This window comes from Pteropus vampyrus, unplaced genomic scaffold (assembly GCF_000151845.1).
Source record: "Pteropus vampyrus isolate Shadow unplaced genomic scaffold, Pvam_2.0 Scaffold78, whole genome shotgun sequence".
NCBI classification, from domain to species: domain Eukaryota; kingdom Metazoa; phylum Chordata; class Mammalia; order Chiroptera; family Pteropodidae; genus Pteropus; species Pteropus vampyrus.
Genome location: NW_011888859.1, coordinates 3,421,389 through 3,446,074, shown reverse-complemented (window position 1 = coordinate 3,446,074; position 24,686 = coordinate 3,421,389). Strand labels below are relative to the sequence as shown.

At 33.9% G+C, this 24,686-nt stretch overlaps 1 protein-coding gene across 1 annotated transcript in view; it reads right to left on the bottom strand.

Annotated features, from left to right (window-relative positions):
* SCAF8 (SR-related CTD associated factor 8) overlaps positions 1 to 24,686 on the bottom strand; it is a 78,653-nt gene that overhangs the window by 27,509 nt on the left and 26,458 nt on the right. The window contains exons 3-10 of the mRNA XM_011362715.2: positions 22,005 to 22,088; positions 18,600 to 18,644; positions 12,264 to 12,425; positions 9,548 to 9,701; positions 8,551 to 8,681; positions 3,000 to 3,176; positions 1,999 to 2,078; positions 177 to 294 (exon numbers count right to left, since the gene is read on the bottom strand). Coding sequence (XP_011361017.1) covers positions 177 to 294; positions 1,999 to 2,078; positions 3,000 to 3,176; positions 8,551 to 8,681; positions 9,548 to 9,701; positions 12,264 to 12,425; positions 18,600 to 18,644; positions 22,005 to 22,088 — 951 coding nt within the window. The remainder of the gene's footprint in view (positions 1 to 176; positions 295 to 1,998; positions 2,079 to 2,999; positions 3,177 to 8,550; positions 8,682 to 9,547; positions 9,702 to 12,263; positions 12,426 to 18,599; positions 18,645 to 22,004; positions 22,089 to 24,686) is intronic.

Sequence of the window (24,686 nt, the reverse complement as noted above, 5' to 3'; positions counted from 1 at the left end):
TGTCAATTGATTCACAAGTTGCTAAAGCACATTTTGATTACAGAAAAACTGTAAAGGTCCTGAAATGACTGATCTTCTTAGTAATAAATAGCTGAAGAAAAATCATCATACTTAAGCATAATTCCATAGAATCTAGACAGCAATAACTCTAAAGACCACAAGATGGCGTTATAAACCTTTTGAGGCTGTTGCTGTTCCAGGAGTTGCTGTCGGAGATGTTCAAGGTTTTGTTGCTGTAGCTGTTCTGCTATCTGATGAAAAATGGAACTGTTCACAGATTCTGAAACATGAGAACTAAAAGAAAAATAAGTAGAAATATGTTTTACAATCCAGCAAAGATATGAAAATAATTGAGTACTCAAACATACCCAAGTGCCAAATAAATGAAACATACTCTATTACAATGTTTACTTTTGAAATATTAACAAAGAAAATGGAATACCTCAGAATATTAATATGTTAAAACAGAAATATATTCTTTAATAGTGTTTCAACAGCAGACATGTTAGAGATACTCTGATGAAGATCTGATACAACTATCTCACGCTGTTAAATACATATAAAAGTTAGTATTTTTACATTAGACTATTTTAAGAAAAGCTCAATAAAACACTATAAAAACAATTTTAAAGTAAACATCACTTTAACTTCTCTATGAGATAGTGGGAGAAATGTTCTATCAATAAGTACATATGAAACCTACAATTATAATTGCCATAAACTTCATAAAATTAATCTGCTTTCTTTAGAAAAGCATTCATATTATTAGGTATATTAACACAGAAACAATGTTTAGATAAGAGAAAATAATTTAACTATACTCTGGGAAATTCACACCTGGAATACACCTGGAATTCTGGGTGCCACCAGGTAAGACATGAACAAAAAAGAGGGCATCCCAAAAGGGGCAATCAGGATGGTGAGAAGTCTTGAGACGGGTGAAAAAAAGAGTTCGTCTCTGGAGCAAATAAACCTAAGGGGAAGAATGATATCTGTCTTCAAATATTGAAGGGCTGTCTCAAAAGATACTGGAACCAATTTGCTTCCTTGCATTAGAAAGTAAAGTGGATGAGTTTGTAGATAGCAAATCAAACAGGATTCAGTAACAAAATAACAGAGCACTAACAATTCCTTAACTTCTTGAATGGAACATATTAACATATTGGGTAAAAGCCTTGTCAGGACTGTTAAAAGATTTTTATATTGTTCAGGATGCTGATCTACATAATCTCAAATGCTTCCTCTAACTTTACAACTGATAATCTAAAATATTAGTTTTTATTTTTTCAAGTAGAATCTATCAAAAGGATATATTTGTATCTTTAAACATTATATAAAATTTTAAATTATTATCCCAATATATAAATCTAATAACTTGTCTGAAACAAGATTTTCAGAGGCCTTCTCCTGGTCATCAGTCAGTCCCCCACGATTCTCCCATCTTCCACACGCTCCACCTCCCATCCAACACTGTCCTCCCTCCCTACCGGTCCTTTGCAAACCCTCATCGAACCCTGAGCTCTGCAGAACTGTTTGGGGGAAAAGAAACTGATCTAAATAAAAACACAATCCATTTCTTTAAAAAAAGAAAATCCTACAACCCTAACCCTTCTGATTTGTCTGATACACTCCAAGAATTTGGTACACTGCCCAGATGCAGACACTGGCACTAGAACCAAGCTTCTTTACCATTATTTCAAATATTCTTATAAGTGAGTTAAATAACTCAGAGCCTAATACAGATATAGAAAATATCATGACTAGATTTATCAATATTTGTCAACTTTCCTATAGAGATTATTGATAAAGTCCAACGATTTGCAAATCGTTGAAGCAAAATAATATAGTAAGGGAACAAGACAGCGATCCCACCGTCTTTCTGAAATGTGAGAGCAAAATAGCCCGAATAACCCAACTTATTCAAAGTATACTTATCCAATGTTCATAAAAATAACAGAAAAATTTTATGGTTAAAAAGAAAAACATAACAACTCTTACAGTTGAGAAGTTGGAATTTCCTTTTTGGGTTCTTCACTATGCTCAGAATCTTCCCCAAAATCAAATCTATCCATCAACTTCTAAGTGGGAAAAAAAAAGGAGAAAGAAAGAAAGAAGTTAAATAGTGCTTCTCACAAAAATATGTTGCAAATGCTATTTTATTTAAAGGTAAATACCATCCCATTAATTTATCTCTATCACTTAATATGAGAATGTATCATGATATACTATATTAATACATTTTATTCGAGTAGATCTTTTCTTTAAAGTACTTTGATGTACACTGCCTTGTGCACCTTAAAATAAATGACACGAGAAATACTAAAACTCTAACTTTACAGAAGTGAATGTTAGAATTAAAATAATTAATAAAATGATTAAAAAAAGAAAAAAGAAAAAAGAAAAACACCCTAGACTATAATCAAAAGAGCTATTTCTAGTATAGTTTTCTTAGGATGATCCACTGTTTTCCAAATGATCAATTTAAATTTAAAGGCTTTTAATGTAATCTAGCTATGCAGAGTCAGACTAAATTATACTTGGAAGCTGCTGGCTAAAAAAATCTAATAACCCAATGAATCTATAGTTTCCTGTGAATATAACAGGAGCAGAAATAAAAATAATTGGGATAACACTTCCAAGGTATTTAATTTTTCCATAATTAACAAGTATACTGAGAACATAATACAAACTACATATTGTAAGATTTTCACCTTTAAAAATACTATACTTTATAGTTAGGCCTCAATTTATCAAAATATTATAGACCTGTGAATTGTTATCTTTAGCCAAAAGAAAACATTCTAAATGTTTCAAGTGAAATTATAAAATTACTTAATTTCTTTCAGAAGTTTGAACCTTTTGTAAAACTTATGTCTTAATACAGTACAGTCGATATTAAAATAGTTCTACAATAAAAAGTAATTTACAGAATTGAATCCACATAAGAGTATACAGAAGTCAGTAATTCATATAGGACAATTCAGTATCTGAATTTCTACCTTGTTAAAGGGCACTCCCTGTTCTAAGGGATTGAGGGTGCTAGCTGCTGCCGCCGCCGCCGTCAGCTGTGCCGTAAGAGCCTGCAACTGAACCACGAGGCCAGCGTCCAGGGCCTGCAGAATGGAAGGCTGAGGCTTCTGCTGCTGTATCTGTAAAGTCTGTATTAACTGCTGAAACTGGAAGGGGGAAAAAAAGAGAAATTAATACAAAGAGATGCTGAGTTTTATTTACAAGAATGTCCACTTCTAGTCAATAAAACTTCTAGTCAATAAAATTCGTTCTAGTCTTTGGAGATCAGAAAAAAGTACGAACTAACTCTAAACAAGTTAATTTTTTTCACAAAAGATTTTATGTGCCATATAAACACATTCCTTAATAAGTCTATCTTGCTTCTGGAAAGTCAGAAAATTTTAAACAAAATAAAATGGTCATACGATGAAAATCAGATAAAGAACTCATCACAGGCAGGCTGATATTTTTCACTAAGCATTTCATTCCTTCTTCAATTAACTACTGAATCTCTGTAGGAGGACAAGCACTGACCACAGCTGCTTTTGCTTTCTTTCAGATCTGCATCTGATAACATATTTCCTAAAAGCAGGAAAAGCAAAAAAAAAAATCTGTCTCTTTGAGCAGAGTCTGAAACTAAAGGTGAACTGTGTCAACAAGACTGAAAGCATCTCCTAGCCTATCTACCCACTCTTAAAAAACAAAATTGAATAGTGAGATCCCGAAGATATTTCATAATTACGTGAATCCTGTGTAGATTCTAGAAGTAATGAAAACTTTTCTAATCAATTTCTAACTAAACCCAATATCTAAAATTACCAGTTTAGAATAGAAACAGGAAATAGCAAAGCTATTGATGACCAAGATATCTGTACTCTTTTAAGTTCACCTTATGATGGGAGAAGGTTCAAACACAAATTAAGGTGACAATAAGCAAAGTAACTTTGTGTCTATCTAAAGTAGTAGCATTAAGAAAGAAAGCAGTTAGCTATCAAATAAACACTTACTACGGACTACTAATGTAATAGCAAAGAAAATAATATAAAAATATATGATAGCTACTGCAATGAGGAAGCTACAGAACAGATGAAATGAAGGGAGGGAGGGAGGGAGGGAGTCACAGGAAAGGAGGAGCAGGAAGAGAAGGAGGGAAAGGACTACACTGAGGGGGCAGGGGGAGTAGGGAGGGAGGAAAGAAGGAAATGCTCTCTCTCTCCTTTGCACATTTCAGCTTCCTCTTTGACATCCCCATTTTCCCCAATAGCGCCGTTATGTCTTCAGTCCCCACGTTCAAATCACTGCAGCATCCTTTCTCCTCTACTCTGACTTCAGAGTCTAGCAATTAGTATGTCTTCTTGACTCTCTATGTACTATTTCCTCTGGAGAATCCCCTCTCCTACTAAAAGTATTTAATGTTTTTTTTTTTTTAATCAGAACAATGGCTTTATGAATTATTTTCAAAATATTATCACAGAATTATAATTCAATAATTTTATGTATTATCAATTAAATTTATCGACTGTCCCCAAAATGTAGAAATTGGGTCCAATCTATGACTATAACTGAATCATTTTTTATATTTTTAAAACTCTACGTTGGTCCCATTTTTTTTTTTTTGAGAATGTCATTTTAGAGTCCATAACCCTATTTTTCACATATTCATTACTTCTCTTCCATTATCAGTTACCAAAACAAATATACTCCTATCTTCAGACCTTCTCCCCTCTCCTATCCACTGAAGTATTGCTCAGATCATGTGACTAACTTCAACATAAAAATCTGTGGTAACTCCCCACTGCCTAGCATAACCACCCTCTATTCTCAGCCTACCATGTATGTCTTTTGAAAACCAAGTCCCACACTTAGGTCTATCATTTCACCTTTGTCACTAATAACTTACATGCATGGGCCACCTTATTTTCCAGACAACTCAACCCTAAAAATATCTCTCATATATCCAATATCGCTATGCCTCTATACATTATTCATTCATTCTACAAAAATGTATTGAACACCTGCTACAACCTAGCAACTGGAGATACAGCAGTGAACAAAACAGACAAAAGTCTTTGCCCTTGTTTATAATACATTACAGGGAGAAGAAACAAAATAAAGAATTACATAATGTAACGGAAGGTAGTAAGTGCTAAGGAAGGAAATGAGACAGGTGACAGAGAAAAAGAGCAGAAAGGAAGAAAGGCAGACTTTGCAGTTTTAAATCACTATTTGAAGGCCTCATTGAGGTGACATTTAAAATCTCACAGGTAGCTGAAACTACATTAATATGTGAGGAAAGAGAGTTCAGGAAGTTTATTGTTAAACTGGTTTTTAAAGAATAGGTTAAGAAAAGAGAGATGCTAAAGATGAGCTACCCTCATATCTTACCACTTGAAGTCACAATTCAAATGCCACTTCTTCAAAGACACCTTCTCATCACTACCCTCGTCTCTATTTCTGACCTCTTCTCCCAAACCTAGCTAGTCACTCTAAAGACCTACCGTTTTAAGTCATATATCACTATCTAAAAACAATGTTTTACACTTTATTATTATCTGTCTCTCTTAAAATAGGACGACACCTTCTCCCATATAGAAGACTTCCATGCCTCATTACTGGAGTAACAATAGCACCTAATAATGTTTGGCACAAACTGTGTGTGCTAAAAACCAATATTTTGGTGCAAAATAATTTTTCATAAAACCATCTTTAATGACATGAGTGTTCTTCATGCGTTACTAAATGAAAAAAACAAGTTACACAGTACTATATATAGTGTGATGCTATTTTTACAAAATAAAACACACATACTCTTTAGGTGGTACACAATGAAACAATACATTAGGAAAATAATAAGCTCTAAATCATTGTCAACATGACAAAAGTCTGCTCACCTGCTGGCCTTGAGGACTTTGCAAGATCTGAGCTACAGCCGTAAGCGTATCCGTGTTTGCTATCTGAGATACCCACGGGTCAGGTAAACCTTGGACCACATTGGCTGGAGTAACAGGTGTCACAGGAGTTCCTTTAAAAAAAGACAACAAACCCATTCCAATAAATATGTAAGAATGAATAAGGCTTAAAAAGGTGGAGGGATTTGCTGTCGTTTCATAAAATACACAGAAATTTATATAAATGTTATTTTACTGTCCCCATTTTGAAAAACCAATACAGAATTAGGTAGGTGAAAAAAAGTACCAAAAGGATCATCCAAACTTGTTTTCAATTAACTAAGCTATTACTTTAAAGGAGTCAACAATACTTAGCAGTCGTTAAGAATCTTGCCACAGAAGAAAATTCAATTACATAAGGAACGATTCAAAATACAATCTTCAATGAAAAATTATAAAATGCTATGTATAATATGAAACTATTTTTGTTCAAAACCGTGTCTGCATACACACCCAAAAAGCAAATATATACCAAAATGTTAACAAATATAATTCTTGGATGATGATAAAAAATTACAAATGTCATTTAAATACCTCAAAAAAAATTCAAGATTATTACTGAAGGATTCTTGGCTCCATTAAATTGGTTCCTTATAAATATTAACTTTCTCTAGTATACTGTAACTATCAAGTTGATTTGCATGTGAGTTTAAAAGGTTGCAGACAACCTAAATCAGAAAAAACTTAACAGACACACCATTTCCCAAAGGTCATTATATCTGTTTCTAAGGATTAAAAAAATTTAGCTCCCTAATTTTTAGAAAAGAATTACACTCAAATATAATTGCTGATTTTATTTTGCCTTCAAATTATTTTTTCTTTCAGTTACTCTACTGCTAGACAAATTCTCCCACAGTCAAACTGTCATTTCACACACGAACGACCACCGGGAAAGTACGAGCAGAGTATCTGGAAAAGAAGTCTCCGCGCAGAAGCGTACCTGGGGTGTTGCTCATGGCAGCAGTGGTGCTGGCCAGAACGGGTGTGACAGCTGGAGGGGGAATCCCCGCTGCCATATCCAGAAGAGGCTGAATAATCTCACTCTTGAATACATTATTCTTCTGCCATAAGTTTAACACTCTCACTATTTTACTCTAGAGGAAAAAAAGAAAAATGACATTTTGATCTTTTCATTTTAAAACCTTAGCACATTCATTTCATAGTGCATAGTGACTACTTGGGCAGTGGGTGGAGTGGGATGGATGGTTTAAAACACTTCTACAGTACTTGCCACCCCTGAAGTTATGTTCCTATAATTCTGCGTTTGCTAACCTTAACTCGCTTGAAAAAAACATGTTCATTCTACCAGATATACAAAGTAAGTGAAACAGCAACTGGGTTTCAGCCTCCATGTGAAGTCTCACGAGAGCATGGTGACGGCCAGAGAACCATGTTAATAAGGCCGCTGAGGCAGGTCAGCGTTCGCCATGGCACTACAGCTACAAGTCACAGCTGATTTTAACTTTATCTTTTAAACTAATAAGTAACATCAAGACAAACATCTTACATGACTTTTTAAAAATTTCATTTTAAAACTAAGGACAGAGGAGGTTATTTCTTCACATAAGAATTTAAACCAAATCTATTTTCTTTCACAGCTGTTCAGCATATAAAAGCTATATAAACAACAGTAAGTATTAGTTACTGACTAATGTAGCATTACTTACTCCTTTAGGAAAATAATTTAAATGACAGGCTGAAATTAAGTATTAAAAAGAGACTTCTGTTAAATGTACATATTTTGTAAAAGTAAAATAAGCAATTTTAAGAATAAAGCTCTAGTTCATCTTTAAATCCCTTATAGTATTATACTAATGAATTTTCAAACTATGTCCGAACTACATTAACATGCAAACGTTTATTTAAAATGAAGCATAAGAAAATTACACAAAAAAATGCTTCATACCTTATGATTTGACTCTCCTAAGACGTGAGCACTTAGAAAGTACCTTACAGCTTTTTGCTTTAAAGAAAAAATCTTCCAGTTCCCAAGACACACATCCTGTACTTCAAAATTAGCCAGTCTCTGACAAGTATCATTCTATGTATCTACCTACATACAAACAAATAATGCCTCTAGTTTATGATTGAGATTATAGTATCAATGTAATCTTTCCTTCAAAGACACCTTCTCATCACTACCCTTGTCTCTATTTCTGACCTCTTCTCCCAAACCTAGCTAGTCACTCTAAAGACCTACCGTTTTAAGTCATATATCACTATCTAAAAACAATGTTTTACACTTTATTATTATCTGTCTCTCTTAAAATAGGACGACACCTTCTCCCATATAGAAGACTTCCATGCCTCATTACTGGAGTAACAATAGCACCTAATAATGTTTGGCACAAACTGTGTGTGCTAAAAACCAATATTTTGGTGCAAAATAATTTTTCATAAAACCATCTTTAATGACATGAGTGTTCTTCATGCGTTACTAAATGAAAAAAACAAGTTACACAGTACTATATATAGTGTGATGCTATTTTTACAAAATAAAACACACATACTCTTTAGGTGGTACACAATGAAACAATACATTAGGAAAATAATAAGCTCTAAATCATTGTCAACATGACAAAAGTCTGCTCACCTGCTGGCCTTGAGGACTTTGCAAGATCTGAGCTACAGCCGTAAGCGTATCCGTGTTTGCTATCTGAGATACCCACGGGTCAGGTAAACCTTGGACCACATTGGCTGGAGTAACAGGTGTCACAGGAGTTCCTTTAAAAAAAGACAACAAACCCATTCCAATAAATATGTAAGAATGAATAAGGCTTAAAAAGGTGGAGGGATTTGCTGTCGTTTCATAAAATACACAGAAATTTATATAAATGTTATTTTACTGTCCCCATTTTGAAAAACCAATACAGAATTAGGTAGGTGAAAAAAAGTACCAAAAGGATCATCCAAACTTGTTTTCAATTAACTAAGCTATTACTTTAAAGGAGTCAACAATACTTAGCAGTCGTTAAGAATCTTGCCACAGAAGAAAATTCAATTACATAAGGAACGATTCAAAATACAATCTTCAATGAAAAATTATAAAATGCTATGTATAATATGAAACTATTTTTGTTCAAAACCGTGTCTGCATACACACCCAAAAAGCAAATATATACCAAAATGTTAACAAATATAATTCTTGGATGATGATAAAAAATTACAAATGTCATTTAAATACCTCAAAAAAAATTCAAGATTATTACTGAAGGATTCTTGGCTCCATTAAATTGGTTCCTTATAAATATTAACTTTCTCTAGTATACTGTAACTATCAAGTTGATTTGCATGTGAGTTTAAAAGGTTGCAGACAACCTAAATCAGAAAAAACTTAACAGACACACCATTTCCCAAAGGTCATTATATCTGTTTCTAAGGATTAAAAAAATTTAGCTCCCTAATTTTTAGAAAAGAATTACACTCAAATATAATTGCTGATTTTATTTTGCCTTCAAATTATTTTTTCTTTCAGTTACTCTACTGCTAGACAAATTCTCCCACAGTCAAACTGTCATTTCACACACGAACGACCACCGGGAAAGTACGAGCAGAGTATCTGGAAAAGAAGTCTCCGCGCAGAAGCGTACCTGGGGTGTTGCTCATGGCAGCAGTGGTGCTGGCCAGAACGGGTGTGACAGCTGGAGGGGGAATCCCCGCTGCCATATCCAGAAGAGGCTGAATAATCTCACTCTTGAATACATTATTCTTCTGCCATAAGTTTAACACTCTCACTATTTTACTCTAGAGGAAAAAAAGAAAAATGACATTTTGATCTTTTCATTTTAAAACCTTAGCACATTCATTTCATAGTGCATAGTGACTACTTGGGCAGTGGGTGGAGTGGGATGGATGGTTTAAAACACTTCTACAGTACTTGCCATCCCTGAAGTTATGTTCCTATAATTCTGCGTTTGCTAACCTTAACTCGCTTGAAAAAAACATATTCATTCTGCCAGATATACAAAGTAAGTGAAACAGCAACTGGGTTTCAGCCTCCATGTGAAGTCTCACGAGAGCATGGTGACGGCCAGAGAACCGTGTTAATAAGGCCGCTGAGGCAGGTCAGCGTTCACCATGGCACTACAGCTACAAGTCACAGCTGATTTTAACTTTATCTTTTAAACTAATAAGTAACATCAAGACAAACTTCTTATCTTACATGACTTTTTAAAAATTTCATTTTAAAACTAAGGACAGAGGAGGTTATTTCTTCACATAAGAATTTAAACCAAATCTATTTTCTTTCACAGCTGTTCAGCATATAAAAGCTATATAAACAACAGTAAGTATTAGTTACTGACTAATGTAGCATTACTTACTCCTTTAGGAAAATAATTTAAATGACAGGCTGAAATTAAGTATTAAAAAGAGACTTCTGTTAAATGTACATATTTTGTAAAAGTAAAATAAGCAATTTTAAGAATAAAGCTCTAGTTCATCTTTAAATCCCTTACAGTATTATACTAATGAATTTTCAAACTATGTCCGAACTACATTAACATGCAAACGTTTATTTAAAATGAAGCATAAGAAAATTACACAAAAAAATGCTTCATACCTTATGATTTGACTCTCCTAAGACGTGAGCACTTAGAAAGTACCTTACAGCTTTTTGCTTTAAAGAAAAAATCTTCCAGTTCCCAAGACACACATCCTGTACTTCAAAATTAGCCAGTCTCTGACAAGTATCATTCTATGTATCTACCTACATACAAACAAATAATGCCTCTAGTTTATGATTGAGATTATAGTATCAATGTAATCTTTCCTACTATGATAAAAAAAAAAAACCTACATCTTAAACTCTATTAGAACTGAGAAACACTATTATTATGAAGTCTACAAATTTAACACTGATTTATTCATAGTAACTGATAGAAATCCAAGTACAAACTAGTAAAATTTCTAAATCAAAGTGTTTAACTTACTTCAAAAAAATGTATACATAAAATTTTTAATAAGCTGTTTTAGGTGGGATTCTAAGGTGTCTATTTTAAGTATCAGTTATGATAAGTCACTTAAAATTACAAGCATTCTTCTGCCTGCATCTAATTATCAAAGTACCAAAGTAATTAAAAAGAAAACGTCTCAAGAAGCATATCCATTAGTTAACAAAGATGATAATAGTTTATCTCCATATATAACCACTATAACATGTTTTTTTCATAATTTTTATTTTTCAATTAGTTGGCATATATTATTGGTTTCAGATGTACAAGTGATTAGTTATATAACTTATGACGTGACCACCCCAACACCATACATAGTTATTACAATATTGACTACATTCCTTATGCTATACTTTACATCCCATAACTATTTTGTAATTACCAATCTGTACTTCTGAATCCCTTCCCCTTTTCATCCACCACCCCCAAATCTCCTCTCATCTGGCAGCCATCAAAGTGTTCTCTGTGTCTGTGAGTTTGTTGCTGTTTTCTTTATTTTGTTTCTTAGATTCCACGTGTAAGTGAAATCACATGGCATTTAGTCTTTCTCTGATTTACTCCATTCAGCACGATACCCACTAGGTCCATCTGTAACATGATTTTTCTGATTAAGAACTATAATTATTAAAAATAAACGCTACCTAATCCTGTTGGATTTAAAGTAAAAGATCTGTGGTGAGCTTTTAAGTTTTGTGGTTCTTCCTTAAAGCGATCATTATTGTCTTCATCTATTCTTATCTTTTTCTACATAATCAATATTGCAATCAATTTTGTCAGAAGAGCACACTAAATATCCAAATCAGCATCCCAAATAAGTAACCTTCTAATATCTTTGAGCACACATGAAGATAAACAACCCCTTTTCATTCTCCCTCAGGGTCAAAAGCCTTCCTTTAACGTGACATCAAGTATTTATTCATTCAGATCTAGCAGACCTAATGATGTGGTTTCTAGCACTAATAAAACTCTACCGTAACACAAGAATTTTGATATGCAGTTACTTTCTATTAATTGCCTGGCAAATCCATTTTTCACAAACACTAAGTAGGTAAATGAGGTCAAATAATCAAAATTCTGAATTGGTCGTGTGTGAATAAATAAACTTTTAGTATAATGCCAAAGCTTATGATAACAAGTTTACCACCAATTGCTTCAATAAATTAAAAAGTGGCAAAATCAACTACATCTTTCCACTCTGTTTAAGAACAAAAAGGAACAAAGATAGTGTAATAATTAAATACACAAATTCGGAATAACTAAGAGTAAAGGATAACATAACATCATAAATTAAGATACTCTATAAAGAGTCTCCTTGAGACCAAAAGGGTATCTACTTTTAAAAAAAACAGCATACCTTGTCATCCCCAGGGCAACGATATAAATTCTGGAAAGTGCTAATGATGTTATTACTAAATCTGGGTGCAAAGACATCCTTTTCTTGACCAAACTGATGTCGAGATTGTCGTACAATGGAGTCAATAACATAAAGTCCAGGTACCTTGTATTCTGGTTTACACTGATGAAAAAAAGAGTGAGAAGAAAAGGAAATGAGAAAGTAAAATTCCTGATCGACAGAAATCACCACAAATCCTATACAAACACAAAATCACTGTTCACGCTGAGGTAACAAATACTCAGACACTGGCTATTCCACACCATCTTTGTCTGGGATGGCATACTGAAGACTCTGCTTTGGCTATTCATAGGCTCAGTTCGACTGCTATCAGTTGAACTTAAGTTCCACAATAGGACTGTGTACCTGCCTCGAATGACAAAAAACAAAAGTAGCCGATAAATAAGGTACGTTGTAAAAACTCTGTTTAATGATTTTGCAAAGCCACATGGAAAGCATCAGCAAATTCAGGGAAGAAGAGCTCTAGACAAAACCCTGCCAGCGTGCGTCAGACAGATTGCACCTAACACTGACAAGGGGCTTCTGTACTAACACGGGAACGAATGCCAAATGGCAAACTGTAACATTCTACATGCACTGAGCTCAAAGTTTCAAAACTTTTCTCAAACACCACACCTGTAAGAAAGATAAGACACTACCATTATGATTCTAGCAATCAATCCTAAAAAACATTTTTCAGCGACTCCACTGATGTTTCTCAACCTTTTTATCCTTTACTCGAACTGAGGAACATAAATCTCTCCTTTTTGCCACAAGCTTTTCTAGCCTATCTAGTTAAGTGGGCACAATGAAGAATCCTCCTAGTTTGTCTCCATATCCAGAAGCATGAGAAAACCTGCTTCACGAACGTGTGTTGACTAAAATGATGGAATCAAGGCTGCAAAGAGCGAGTTTCATTTTGGGGACTAATTAGGTAAATATTTTACCCCAAGTAACTTCCTGGAAATCATACATGGCACTAAATCAAAACTGTGTTCTTGCAAAACTCTTCTTGGAAACCGAGTACCAGTGAGAAAAAGACCTTCAACCCATCTCCTGACACACGCATATTTCTATGGGATATTTAGCTGAGACAGTGAGTGATTTTACTCTGCAAAAAAAAGGGGTATTTCAGATGTTCCTTCAAATCCTTTAAAAGAACCTTTTCCTTAAGGTCTTTATTAAGCCAAGAAAATGAGGAGACCATTAGAACCAATTTACAAGTATGCACTGCAAGACTGTGGCTGTTAAGTACTTGAAGTATTTCATAAAAAGGCAATAATAATGTTGACATTTGAATATTAAAGTTTTCAGTTTAACCTACCTAAAGGTTAAATGTCTGCTCTGTTGAGAATTACCATTTTCGAAAGTCTGAAAGAGTGAGCTTTCCTTCAAGTTCCCAAAAAGCCTAGCATATTCGTCCCTCTCAGTTCATGTATCTGATCAAGGCTATTTTCCTTTGACTACTATACATTCAAAGAAATAGCTACCTAACCAGGCAAAAAATATATCTCAGTAAAGAGCAGAAAACTTTTAAAATTTTGAAAGCAGGAGGACATCCACTCTGTTAAAAATTATCTATTTCCTAATGCCACAAACATAGATAAGTGATTATTTATTAACTGATTTATTGCCATTTTAATTTTCCCCGACAGAAAATAATCTGATGTATAATGTTTTATATAAATGATTAACAATCTGATGTATTGTTTTATATAAATGATTATCTGAATGAAATTTATAAGTCCATGGTAAGAGCTTTAAAAGTTAATAATGGAGGAGGTAGACAGGGTAAAGGGGGGTCAAATATGTGGTAACAGAAAGAAATTTAACAATGGGAGGTGAACACACACTGTGTGTGTGTGTGTGTGTGTGTGTGTGTGTGTGTGTGTGTGTGTGTGTGTGTGTGTGTGTGTGTGTGTGTGTGTATGCCTTACTGTTAAAATGTACAACTGAAACTTACTGGATTTCGTTAACCAATGTCAGTATAAAAAAAATAAATTAAAAAAAATTAATACTGAATGGTCAATAATCTAAGTAATTAATGCACTGGGTTGTTTTTTTTTTTTTTAATAACAAATACATTTTTTTCTTTGATTTATTTTTTTTAATGCAATTACAAACTCACAATACAGAAGAATCATGAGTTCACAATATAATAAATGGGCCTTTCCGGCCTACCGTAAAAATTACAAAGCTTCAAAAACGTAGCAGAAGTTTCAGTAGTAAGCTATGCGGCCTAAGAAAAAAACACGTCCACAGTATCTTCAGACATACTACATACGAAGATACTGTGGGACAGAATTCCCTTCATTGCTAGATTAGGCATTTTTGCCACATAAAATGGCAAAAAAAAAAAAAAAAACTTTAAGAATTTGTTTGAAAAAACTTTAATATTTGGTAAACTTGGCTAAGTCACCAACTAGAAACTTGGGGAAAGAATTAATATCAAAAAACCTGAAATGTTTTTCAATTTCCTCTTCAAGTTCTATCAGTACTGAAAACAAGAATTCTTAAGATTTTCCAATGTCATGAGGTATTTTTTACTCTTTGAATAATTTTGTTTTAAAAAGCTGTGTAATGTTAAATTTTCAGCTACACAATCTTCAAACTACATACTATTAATTTCCAATTTCTTGTGTTACAAATAACCTTTGGGGGAGAGGGTGAAGAAGGCAATGACAGATTGGGAGAATGCACCTTTAAACATATTTGTGTGATTTTCATTCTACTGTTATCATAAGTCAGGGTTTTCTGACAAAAGAACCTCAAGGTGAGTTGGACCACACTGCATTATATGAACACACTTTTAATAATGATTTTGTTATTAGAATTTGTGCTGCCAATTTCAGCTACTAACAGTTGACATTAAACAGAGCTAGAATGGTAAAAACAGGAGCATGTGGCTATACTTGCAAAGCACTGAACGATGCTGGCAGTAGCATGTAAGAAAGAAGGCCTGTCCCAAGACAGTCACAACTGACACCACATGAGTTCTCACAGTAAATACTAGAAAAAAATCTTTTCCTGCTTCTGGCAGGAGGAGGAGAAAAGGAATCATTTTGAGATAGCCGGCAGCAGCACTCTTCTTAGCAAGGTGTGCTCTCTGGACAAACCATTTAACTGGAGCCTAACCAAGCTGGGGGAAGGTAAACAGCCAACTCCAACACACTCCAGCCATTGTTTCACCAAAGGGGGATTTAAAAAAATCTGAAAAGCCCGTGTGAAGTTCACAGTCCAGAGGTACAGGCTCTGTAAAAATACTACAACTAACATCACACTTAACAGTGACAAACTAGAAGTTTTCCCACTATGATCAGGTATGGATGACAATAAAGTATGGACAGGCCCTCTCACTAAGATCAGTATGGATGGCCCCCTCTCAGCACTGCTCCTCATCATCGCCCTGGAAGTCCTAGTGAACACAGTAGGACATGAATAAAAGGTGTACAGATTGGAAAGGAGGGGTTACAAGAACTAAATTTATATACTACTACTAACTGAGCCTACAAGATCTTCACTGCTAACTTTGAACCAATCTACACAGTATTTTATTTCTTAAGGAAACAGCATTAATTATGTAACTTAAAACTACAAAAAAAAAAATGGAAAGATCGAGCAATATTTTCTTTTAAATGGCAAACACACTACTTCTATGCCAGTTTCAAGACTTCTGATCCTGATGAAACAAAGCTCACCAACTTCAGTTTTAGCACACAGCTTAGCAAAATCTGAGGTTGAACTAGATGTGATATACTGAATCTGAAGAAAAGTAACAGCTGTCATAAAGAAAGCAAGTATGTTTTAATTTTGGTAACAGAGTACATTTTGCTCTTTGGCTATAGAAATTCCTTTTATTTGATGAGTCATTAAGAGTCTGAAAAACACCTTGTTAGAAATTTTAATACTGGTTGGAATTTAACTCCTTGAGTGAAGGTGATATTAAGATAATATCTTTTTAAAGTAAACTTTAAGACTCATTAGATTTTAAAAACTTAAGTCTAAAAATATCACGGGTTGGTAAAGAAGAGCAGCATAAACTCAACATCAGTATTGAGAGTGTGAATTAGTACAATCATTTTGAAATTAATTTGGTATTAATTATCTAGCCAAGTTGAAGAAATGCATATCCTACAACCCACTAATTCCACTCCCACAGAAATGCAAGCTGAACCAGGATATATATATGAGAATGTTCCAGCAGTACTGTCCATAATTCCATAAACAAATGTCTGTCGACAAAAGGGATAAGCTGTTTATTCACATAATGGAACATATATGTAGTGATGAGAAGAAATGGATACTGCCACACGCAACAGAAATGTCTCCTAAATACATGACACTGTGTGAGAGAACTGCACACGAAGGAATAGATACTACGGGATTCCATTTACGCCAACTTAAAAGGCAGGTGAAGTATTTAAGAATTCTGACTGACAGAGCAACACTGTAATAGCAAGCACGGATGCAAGCACGGATGTAGCGAACACGAGTGTCGGACTGCACACTCCGTTCGCCTGGGGAGTCATAGATCAGAAGAAGGCAGTGGAGACTTGGGGCGCGTTAGTCAAATTTCTGCTTATCAAGTGAGTGGCAGTTACACAGGTCTTCCCTCTATAAAAAATTTAGCTGTATGTGTTTTATGCACTTTTCTATATGGGTCCACCTATTTCACACGCACACAAAAAACCATTTATATAAACATCCTTGACTTCATAAATAAAATAAAACAGGCAAAAATTTCTTATCTTAATGATTAACAATGACTGGTAAGCGTTTCAAGATATATTTGAAATGCAAACTTAAGGAGGTGTGGAACAAAGAGTTAATCTAAAATACCTTAGGGCAGAGAAATTTTAGTAAAAAGTACAAAAAGAATGTGAGAATCTGGAAATTTACTCCTTTCAATGGGGCTAAAGTGCCTGATTCCTTATGTAACCCTCGCAAGAGGCCAGAGTGTTCTTTCGAGCAGTTTCCCTGGCCTACAGGAACTCATCTTATATTGCTAATTTACCTTTTCGTTTATTATCTTTATTCATCGAACTATAAATTTTTCATGGCTAAAACACAGAATAACAGATAACATATTATCAAACTGCAGCCACACTCTTCCCTTCCTTGCACTATTTGTTTATGGTGGATGAAGAAAAAAAACAGAGAAGCTGAATAACCTGTAGGTTCCAAGGGTGGATGATACCCAAAATTACAAGTTTACTCTCGTTAAATAATACTTCAAATTTTTTCTTAGATCTCTCACTTGACTATAATGTGCACAACAAATTAACTTTCTTATAAATTTGCTAAAACAGTATTTCCTACTATAAACAATAGTCTAATCCAGTGGGTTTTACAAACTGAGTTCCACAGAAACAACTCAAAGCGCTGTCTGAGCAAGCAACCTTGAGGGCTACGGGAGAAAAACAAAGCAGGTGGCCGTCAGGCTCCCCGCCCATTGTGCTCCCTTTTACTTATGTGCTATCTATGGCTGCCCCTTCCCCCGATATTAAAGTCCTAGTAAGAATAGGAAGGAGGGGAAAAAAGGTTTCCTCTGGTATTAAAAATACATACACAATCTGGAACCTCATCGAAACTAAAAATCTGTGTTCTGCAAAAGACCTGTGTTAAGAGAATGAAAAAACAAACTACCAACTGGGAAAAAAATATTGTAAACCACACATCTGACAAAGGACTTACATCTAGAACATATTAAGAACTTTCAAAACTCGACACTAAAAAAATCAAATCATCTAATTAGAAAATGGGCTGAAGACATGGAAAGACAATTCACTGGCGATGGCAAACAAGCAAGTGAAAATGTATCCAACATGATCGGCCCTTATGGAAATTTAAAACACTACCCGTCTATCAGAATGGCTAAAATAAAAAGCAGTGATAACACCAAATGATAGTAGGCAATATTTTCTCCACACCTTGTCTAAAAAGATTGCTGCTCTCTAGGCATTCAGCTTGGTGAAATTTAAGAATTTCTTTAAAGGCTATAAAAGGCAATGAATTTATAATTTCATTAAAAATCAATCATACTGACACCATTTTTTTCCAAGGACAGATGCGATGGCAATAAAAATTAACACAAATGTCTACCTGAAAACTATTGTTTTTAAAGTTATCCAAAAACCGATTTATTTTACTTTGTAATTAGAAAATAAATGGAATCATTTCTTGAACAATCCATCAAAACAATTTAAACCTAGGTATTTAATTTAAAAGAGAAGAGCACATGGCACTGATCTATAATTATAGTACATTAAGTGTATATATGAAAAATTATATACTTACTTTCTGAATGAATTTCTCAACACTCTGTACCACATGTTTATAGAACTAAAAGGAAAAAGCAGAGCATGGTTTTAAAATCTGTTTGATTAGATTAGGATTTTTCTGCTAAGCATAGGATTTGTTTCGGCATAGTTTCAAAGGTCTTTTAAAACAATGAATTTTACTCATGAATTTTGAGACGGCCATTCATGTCACTCTAGCTATGATATCTCATTAGTAAAGGGATTCTTAAAGTAGACAGATGGTCTGTATATCCAAAGTGTGTTACATTAACACAGATACAAAAGAATTCTACCACAATCTTTATGAAAGTACATTTTCACGAATAGTTGCCAGCAAAATACTTGTGATAAGCACTTTGACAAATGAATATTCTTACTTTCACAGAAGGAAAAGATTACCTACACTATTATTTTTTCAGCTAAATCAGAGCAATACAAGAAAAACCAACTGTCAACAAACAGCATTAATAAATATAAGCAAGGGTGTTGTTTTCAATTTCATTTTCTCCTACTTCTCCCAGAATATGGAACTGCAAGTATATATATAATTAGATATAGAGATGTATAAGGTTCTAATAGATCAGCCAAAACATATCAGGAAACATGAAATGAGCACACGGATTAAAAATTAGTAATGGACTACTATCAATTATGAGAAACCTTAAAGTTTTATAACCAACACTATGAATAAACCTGAAAAGAACAGAAATTATAGACTGAACCGAGTATCCAAAATTTGTGCTTAAATTTTAATATCCCAATGGTACTTTCATAATTAGCATATTTCTGTTTAAAGAACTAATTTGAATTGTGTATCTTTATACTTCAGATCTCACAAATTATGCTTTTAAGGGATATCCCCTTAGGCTGAAAAGGATATTTAAGTAAACTGCATCATAAAATCCAATATTTTAAAATCAAAAATAACGGAAAACCTCATTATTCATAGTAACAAATCGAAACCTACAAAAACTTTAAGCTTGGTTAAAATTTCCTTACTAGAAATTAACTGTTTACCATTTAAGTTACTTAAGTAAAAAACCTAAAACAACTATTTAAAAGTTATTAGGCACTTTAAAGGTAGGTACCTATAAACATTTAAAATCAATATACAAAATATTTACTAGGTAATATTTATTAAGTAATAATTCTACTGGAAAACATCTTTGACAGTGCTTCTTGCTTCTAGGTACTTTATGTACACTACATGTAATTCAGAGTAAAAAATGCTTACTAAACTTTCATTCAGTTTATTAATTCACACAGACCTCCTTCCACAATAGTTATCCGTGAGGTTTTGCTGACAGTGTTCAATGTTAACGAGCATCCACAAAAATAATCATCTTCTAAATGCTTATGTAAAAAATCAACAACTTACCTCAGTGTGATACATAGTATTATTTAAATGTGAATGAGAAGGCAGTTCAAATCTCAATTTATATATGTACTAAATACAGTTTTAAAATAACACAGTATTGCAAAATTGTTGGTCTGAACTCTAAAAACATAAGTGACAAGAAAAACAAAACAAAACAAAACGGCTCGGTGACAGTATCTAGAAATAAATGTAATGTGTGATCTTGGCTGAATCCTGAAAAAGCAGGGGTGCCAGCTACTCAAGTCAATAGGTAAATAAAGGCAACTGGTAAATGTAAGTATGGATTGTATATTAGATAAAAGTATAATAAAGTGAAATCTCCCGCATGGGATCAGTGTATTGTGATTACTTAGGAATGTCTTTGTTTCTAGGAGATTCAAATTCAAGTACTTAAGATTGTTATGAATGAGATATGAAATGCTGAAATGATTCGGCCAAAAAGAGTGTGCACATGCGTGCATGCAATGTGTGTGTGTGTGTGTTTAGAACTACACCAAATGTAGCAAAATGTTCAGAACTGGCAAATCTAAGGGGAAACTGTGTGTTAATATTTTACAACGTTTGAATTTTTTTCAAAATAAAAAAAATTTAGAACAGCAACAATAAAACAACAGTACAGTATGTCATAATGGTTAGATTCTTGATCAAGAGAAAGCTGGATTTGAATCTAGCTGTATTTATTCTGACTATTGTAAATTACTTAATTTCTCTTAGACCCTTCCAACATCTAAAAAATGGAAATAATGTTAGCACCTATGCCTTATGGAGTCTCCTAATTAAAAAGTATTGTGATCAACAAAAAAATTATGTGCAAATGCATCAATTACTAATATTCATAAAATAATAATATACATGTTTGCACACTCTCAGGATCATGACTATAAAAAATCAGATCACAATGTAGAACAGTACAGATAAAAAAAGCACAAGAAATTAAACATTCTATACTAAGCCTATCAGATAGTCTGAAAAATCACTTCTTTGAAGAATTCTCTAGCTTAAATGTGTTTACTGGTGACTGTCCTTATCCTCCTTTGATTTTCCGTATATAAATACTGGGATTATAACTATAATACTGTAAGATATTAACTACATGTCTGAAAACTAAGATTTGGCCATTAGAAGACTGCAAAATCATCAAATTATATGAATTTTCTCCTAGTGGTGATTCTCTGTAAATAGATAATGCTGTTAAACACAATTTATTAAAATAACTGGTGCTTCTGGTTATGGCTGATGTTCTTATTTATAGTAGGAAAACGTATCACCAAATACTCATAGGTTAATACCTGCTTAATTAAAAATAAGCACTCATTCATTCTTGTTTTTAAGAGCCCCACTAAAGCAGGGAGTCTTAGCTTTGGGGACAGGAACCTCTTGGAGAGATGACTATGGCTGAGTTTCAAAAGGTCCTTAGAGCCAAGAAACTTTATGTAAAATTTTGTGCATATGTATACTTCTCTAGAGAGGGTCCAACCTTTTCCTGAGATTTTCAGAAGTATCCATGAGTCAACATAGGTTCAAAACCACTGTATCAGAGCAATGGCTAAATGTCTGTGGCCTCTTCCCACAGTTCAAATGTCCTATGTACAATGAGGCTCAATTATTTTCCATAAAGGCCCATTTCCAAATCTATAATAGAATCAATAAGAAAAAAATCAATACATTAATTTTTACTTACAAAACTTTTAAGAAATAATTTCAAGATTTCAAGATTCTGTGCCAAATAACAGTGTTAAACACATTCTCCACAATGTGGCTATATCTAAAATCTTACCTACCTAAGAAAAGTAAGGAAAAATGACTGCTTCAAAGTTTATGGAAGAATATTTATCAAAATGTTATGTGTTTATCGCTAGGTGGGAGAGTTTGCAACTGACAGATTTTCATTTTTGTTTTTCCCCATGAACATTTATTAACTCTGTAAAAAGGAAGAAAATATATAATCTGTAAAAATTATCCCACCCCCAAAATATTAGCGTAGTATTTTCTTTTGAAAACACAGAAGTAAAATTTATAACTCACCTTAATAGCTTTGATGGCTGCCTTAGTAATTTGGGTCATTTTCGCTTTAGAAATTGGTGGTTTGTAGTCATTCAGGGAATACAACTGATGAAAAAAAAAAAAAGAACAAATTTTAAATTCAGCCAAACTAACTGTCTCTAAGCAATTACATGAAATTACCAAACAATTTCCAATTTCATATTCTCAATGAAAATGCTGTGCTGCCTTTCTTTTAAAAATCAAGTTGAACATTATTAGCCATCTGGGAAATGCAATTCAAAACCACAATGAGGTATCAGTTCACACTCGCTTACAGTCAAAAAGACAGATAACAACATGTGTTAGTGGGACATGGAGAAAGTGGAACCCTAATGCACTGCTAGCGGGCATGTAAAATGGTGCAGCAGCTCTGGGAAACAGTTTGGCAGCTCCTCAAAAAATGAAACGTAGTAATATATGATTTAACCAGCAATTCCACTCCCAGGCACACATATCCAAGAGAACTGAAAATGTATGTTCACATAAGAACTTATACACAAAGAGTAATCGTGACATTTATAAAAAATTCATTTAAAAAGGGGAAACCGCCAAAGCCCATGAACTGATGAATACTGAATAAACAAAATGAGTTATAACCATTCAGTGACATATCAGCCATGAAAAAGGAATGAAGTACTAATATATGCTTCAAAATAGATGAATCTTAAAAATACTATGCTGTCCAAATTTTAAAAACAACATATTATAGGATTGCATTTATATGAAATGTCCAGAAAAGATAAATCTATTGGTGATTGTCTACAACTGGGAGAACTGGAGAGAAATGAAGAGTCGCTACTAATGAGTACTGTATTTTTTTCTGGGGTAATGAAAATATTCTAAAGTCGAATGTAGTGATATTTGTACGACCATACTAAAAGCCACTGAATTGTATACTTTAAATTGGTTACCTATATGGTAGGTGAATTATACCTCAATAAAACTTTTAGGAAATCAAGGGATATAATGTTTAGCAATAATCTGCCCTCCAGAATATTTTGTTTTGAAATTTCTCGTATAAGCAAAGGATAATAATACTGCTTAGATAAAAAAAAAAAAAAGTTAAAGACAAGGTGAGAAATTAGGAGAGAGACAAATAAGCTTAAATGAACACTGATTAAAACTTGTATTGCACTCAGTGATGCTAAGATTCTAACAATAATGCTAGAATATTAAATATAAGTCTGGAAACTAAGCTTTGACCATTATGACACTACAATAACAACTTATACAAACTTTAAATTAAGCCAAATTTGTTAGTTAATCGACTAGAAATTTAACGAGTCCTCTACAGCTTTTGCTCCAGCACCCCTAATAACCCATCTATCACTGATTTCTACTGATTTTTACCCAGTTTCCTTCCCTCATATTTGTCTCCTCTTTCTCCTCCAACCGCCACCACAACTGCAGTCCAAATTACCTTTCTCTCTCACATAGACAATACCCAAAAGGATATGGCATGTGTATCTTTTCAAAAACTAATCTGAGAGGTGATTAATACCCATTCTCCCTACCCTTAAAAAGATCAATGTTTTCCTACTCTGGATAAATACAAAAATCTATACACAAGGCCCTGCCTGATCTAACTCCTGTCTCTACCTTTGCAGTTTCCTCTCACCCTGTGATTCCCAGTCCAGCCCTCTGCTCCAGGCACAATGATCCCTAACAGAGCCTTTAAAATGGGCTTGTTCTCTCTATTTGGAATCCTCCCCACCAGAGCCTCCCCACTAGATGATCCCCACTAGATGATACATCTTGGTCAAAGCATCACCTAATGAGGAAAGCCTTCCCGACCTCCCCAACCAGATCAGAACCTCTTATGCTCTCATTGTACGGTCATTCGCCTTCGAAGCATTCACTGTAGTAATCTGACATTTCCTTGTATGATGATTATTTAATACTGAGCATTAGTAATAAAAGACAAAGGATGTAAGTTCCTTAATGAAGTTTAAGTTAATAAGAGGTTAACTGTACCCTAAGAGCTGTCCAAGATGAAATCAATCCCGGGAGAAATACAAATGTCTTTCCCTTTAAGTTCCCACAGAGGTGCTCACCTCTTGATGACTCTACCCAACCAGGGTTAGGATTTCATCAGATCCTTTAAGAAGCTACCTCTGTCAAACTTAGAGAATTTTAATGTATGTGTAGCTTCAATTCCTGCCCATATGCCAGTCTTACCCGCCAGGTGCAAAATAAATAACATCAACACACTCCATACTGCAAGCCATGTAAAGCAGACTTTCTTAGGCCCAGGCCCACCTGAGATCCACTCCTGCCCTCTCCTGCTAGAGAACAAAGCCCTGACTCTGTTTAGATTTTTTCTTTTGCTCCAAACTATATCCTGTGTCTAGAGAACCGATATTTGTTAAGAATAAATTAAAATTAACAAATACATACAACACACAGCATTGCACAAGCTTTACACAGAAAGACCTGGATTTGAATTCTAGCTACATCACCTTATTACAAATTACTAGACCTCTGAAGCTGAGTTTTCTTATTTACAAAATAAAAAACGATACTCATTTCACAGAAATATCGCATATAAAGCTTTCAGAACTAAAGTAGCTCAGCAGAATTAGCCATCGTTAAAATTAAAATCCTCCTCTTTGGTAGTTAATCTCCATTAACAGATCCATCATTTATTTATTCTCTTAGCTACTT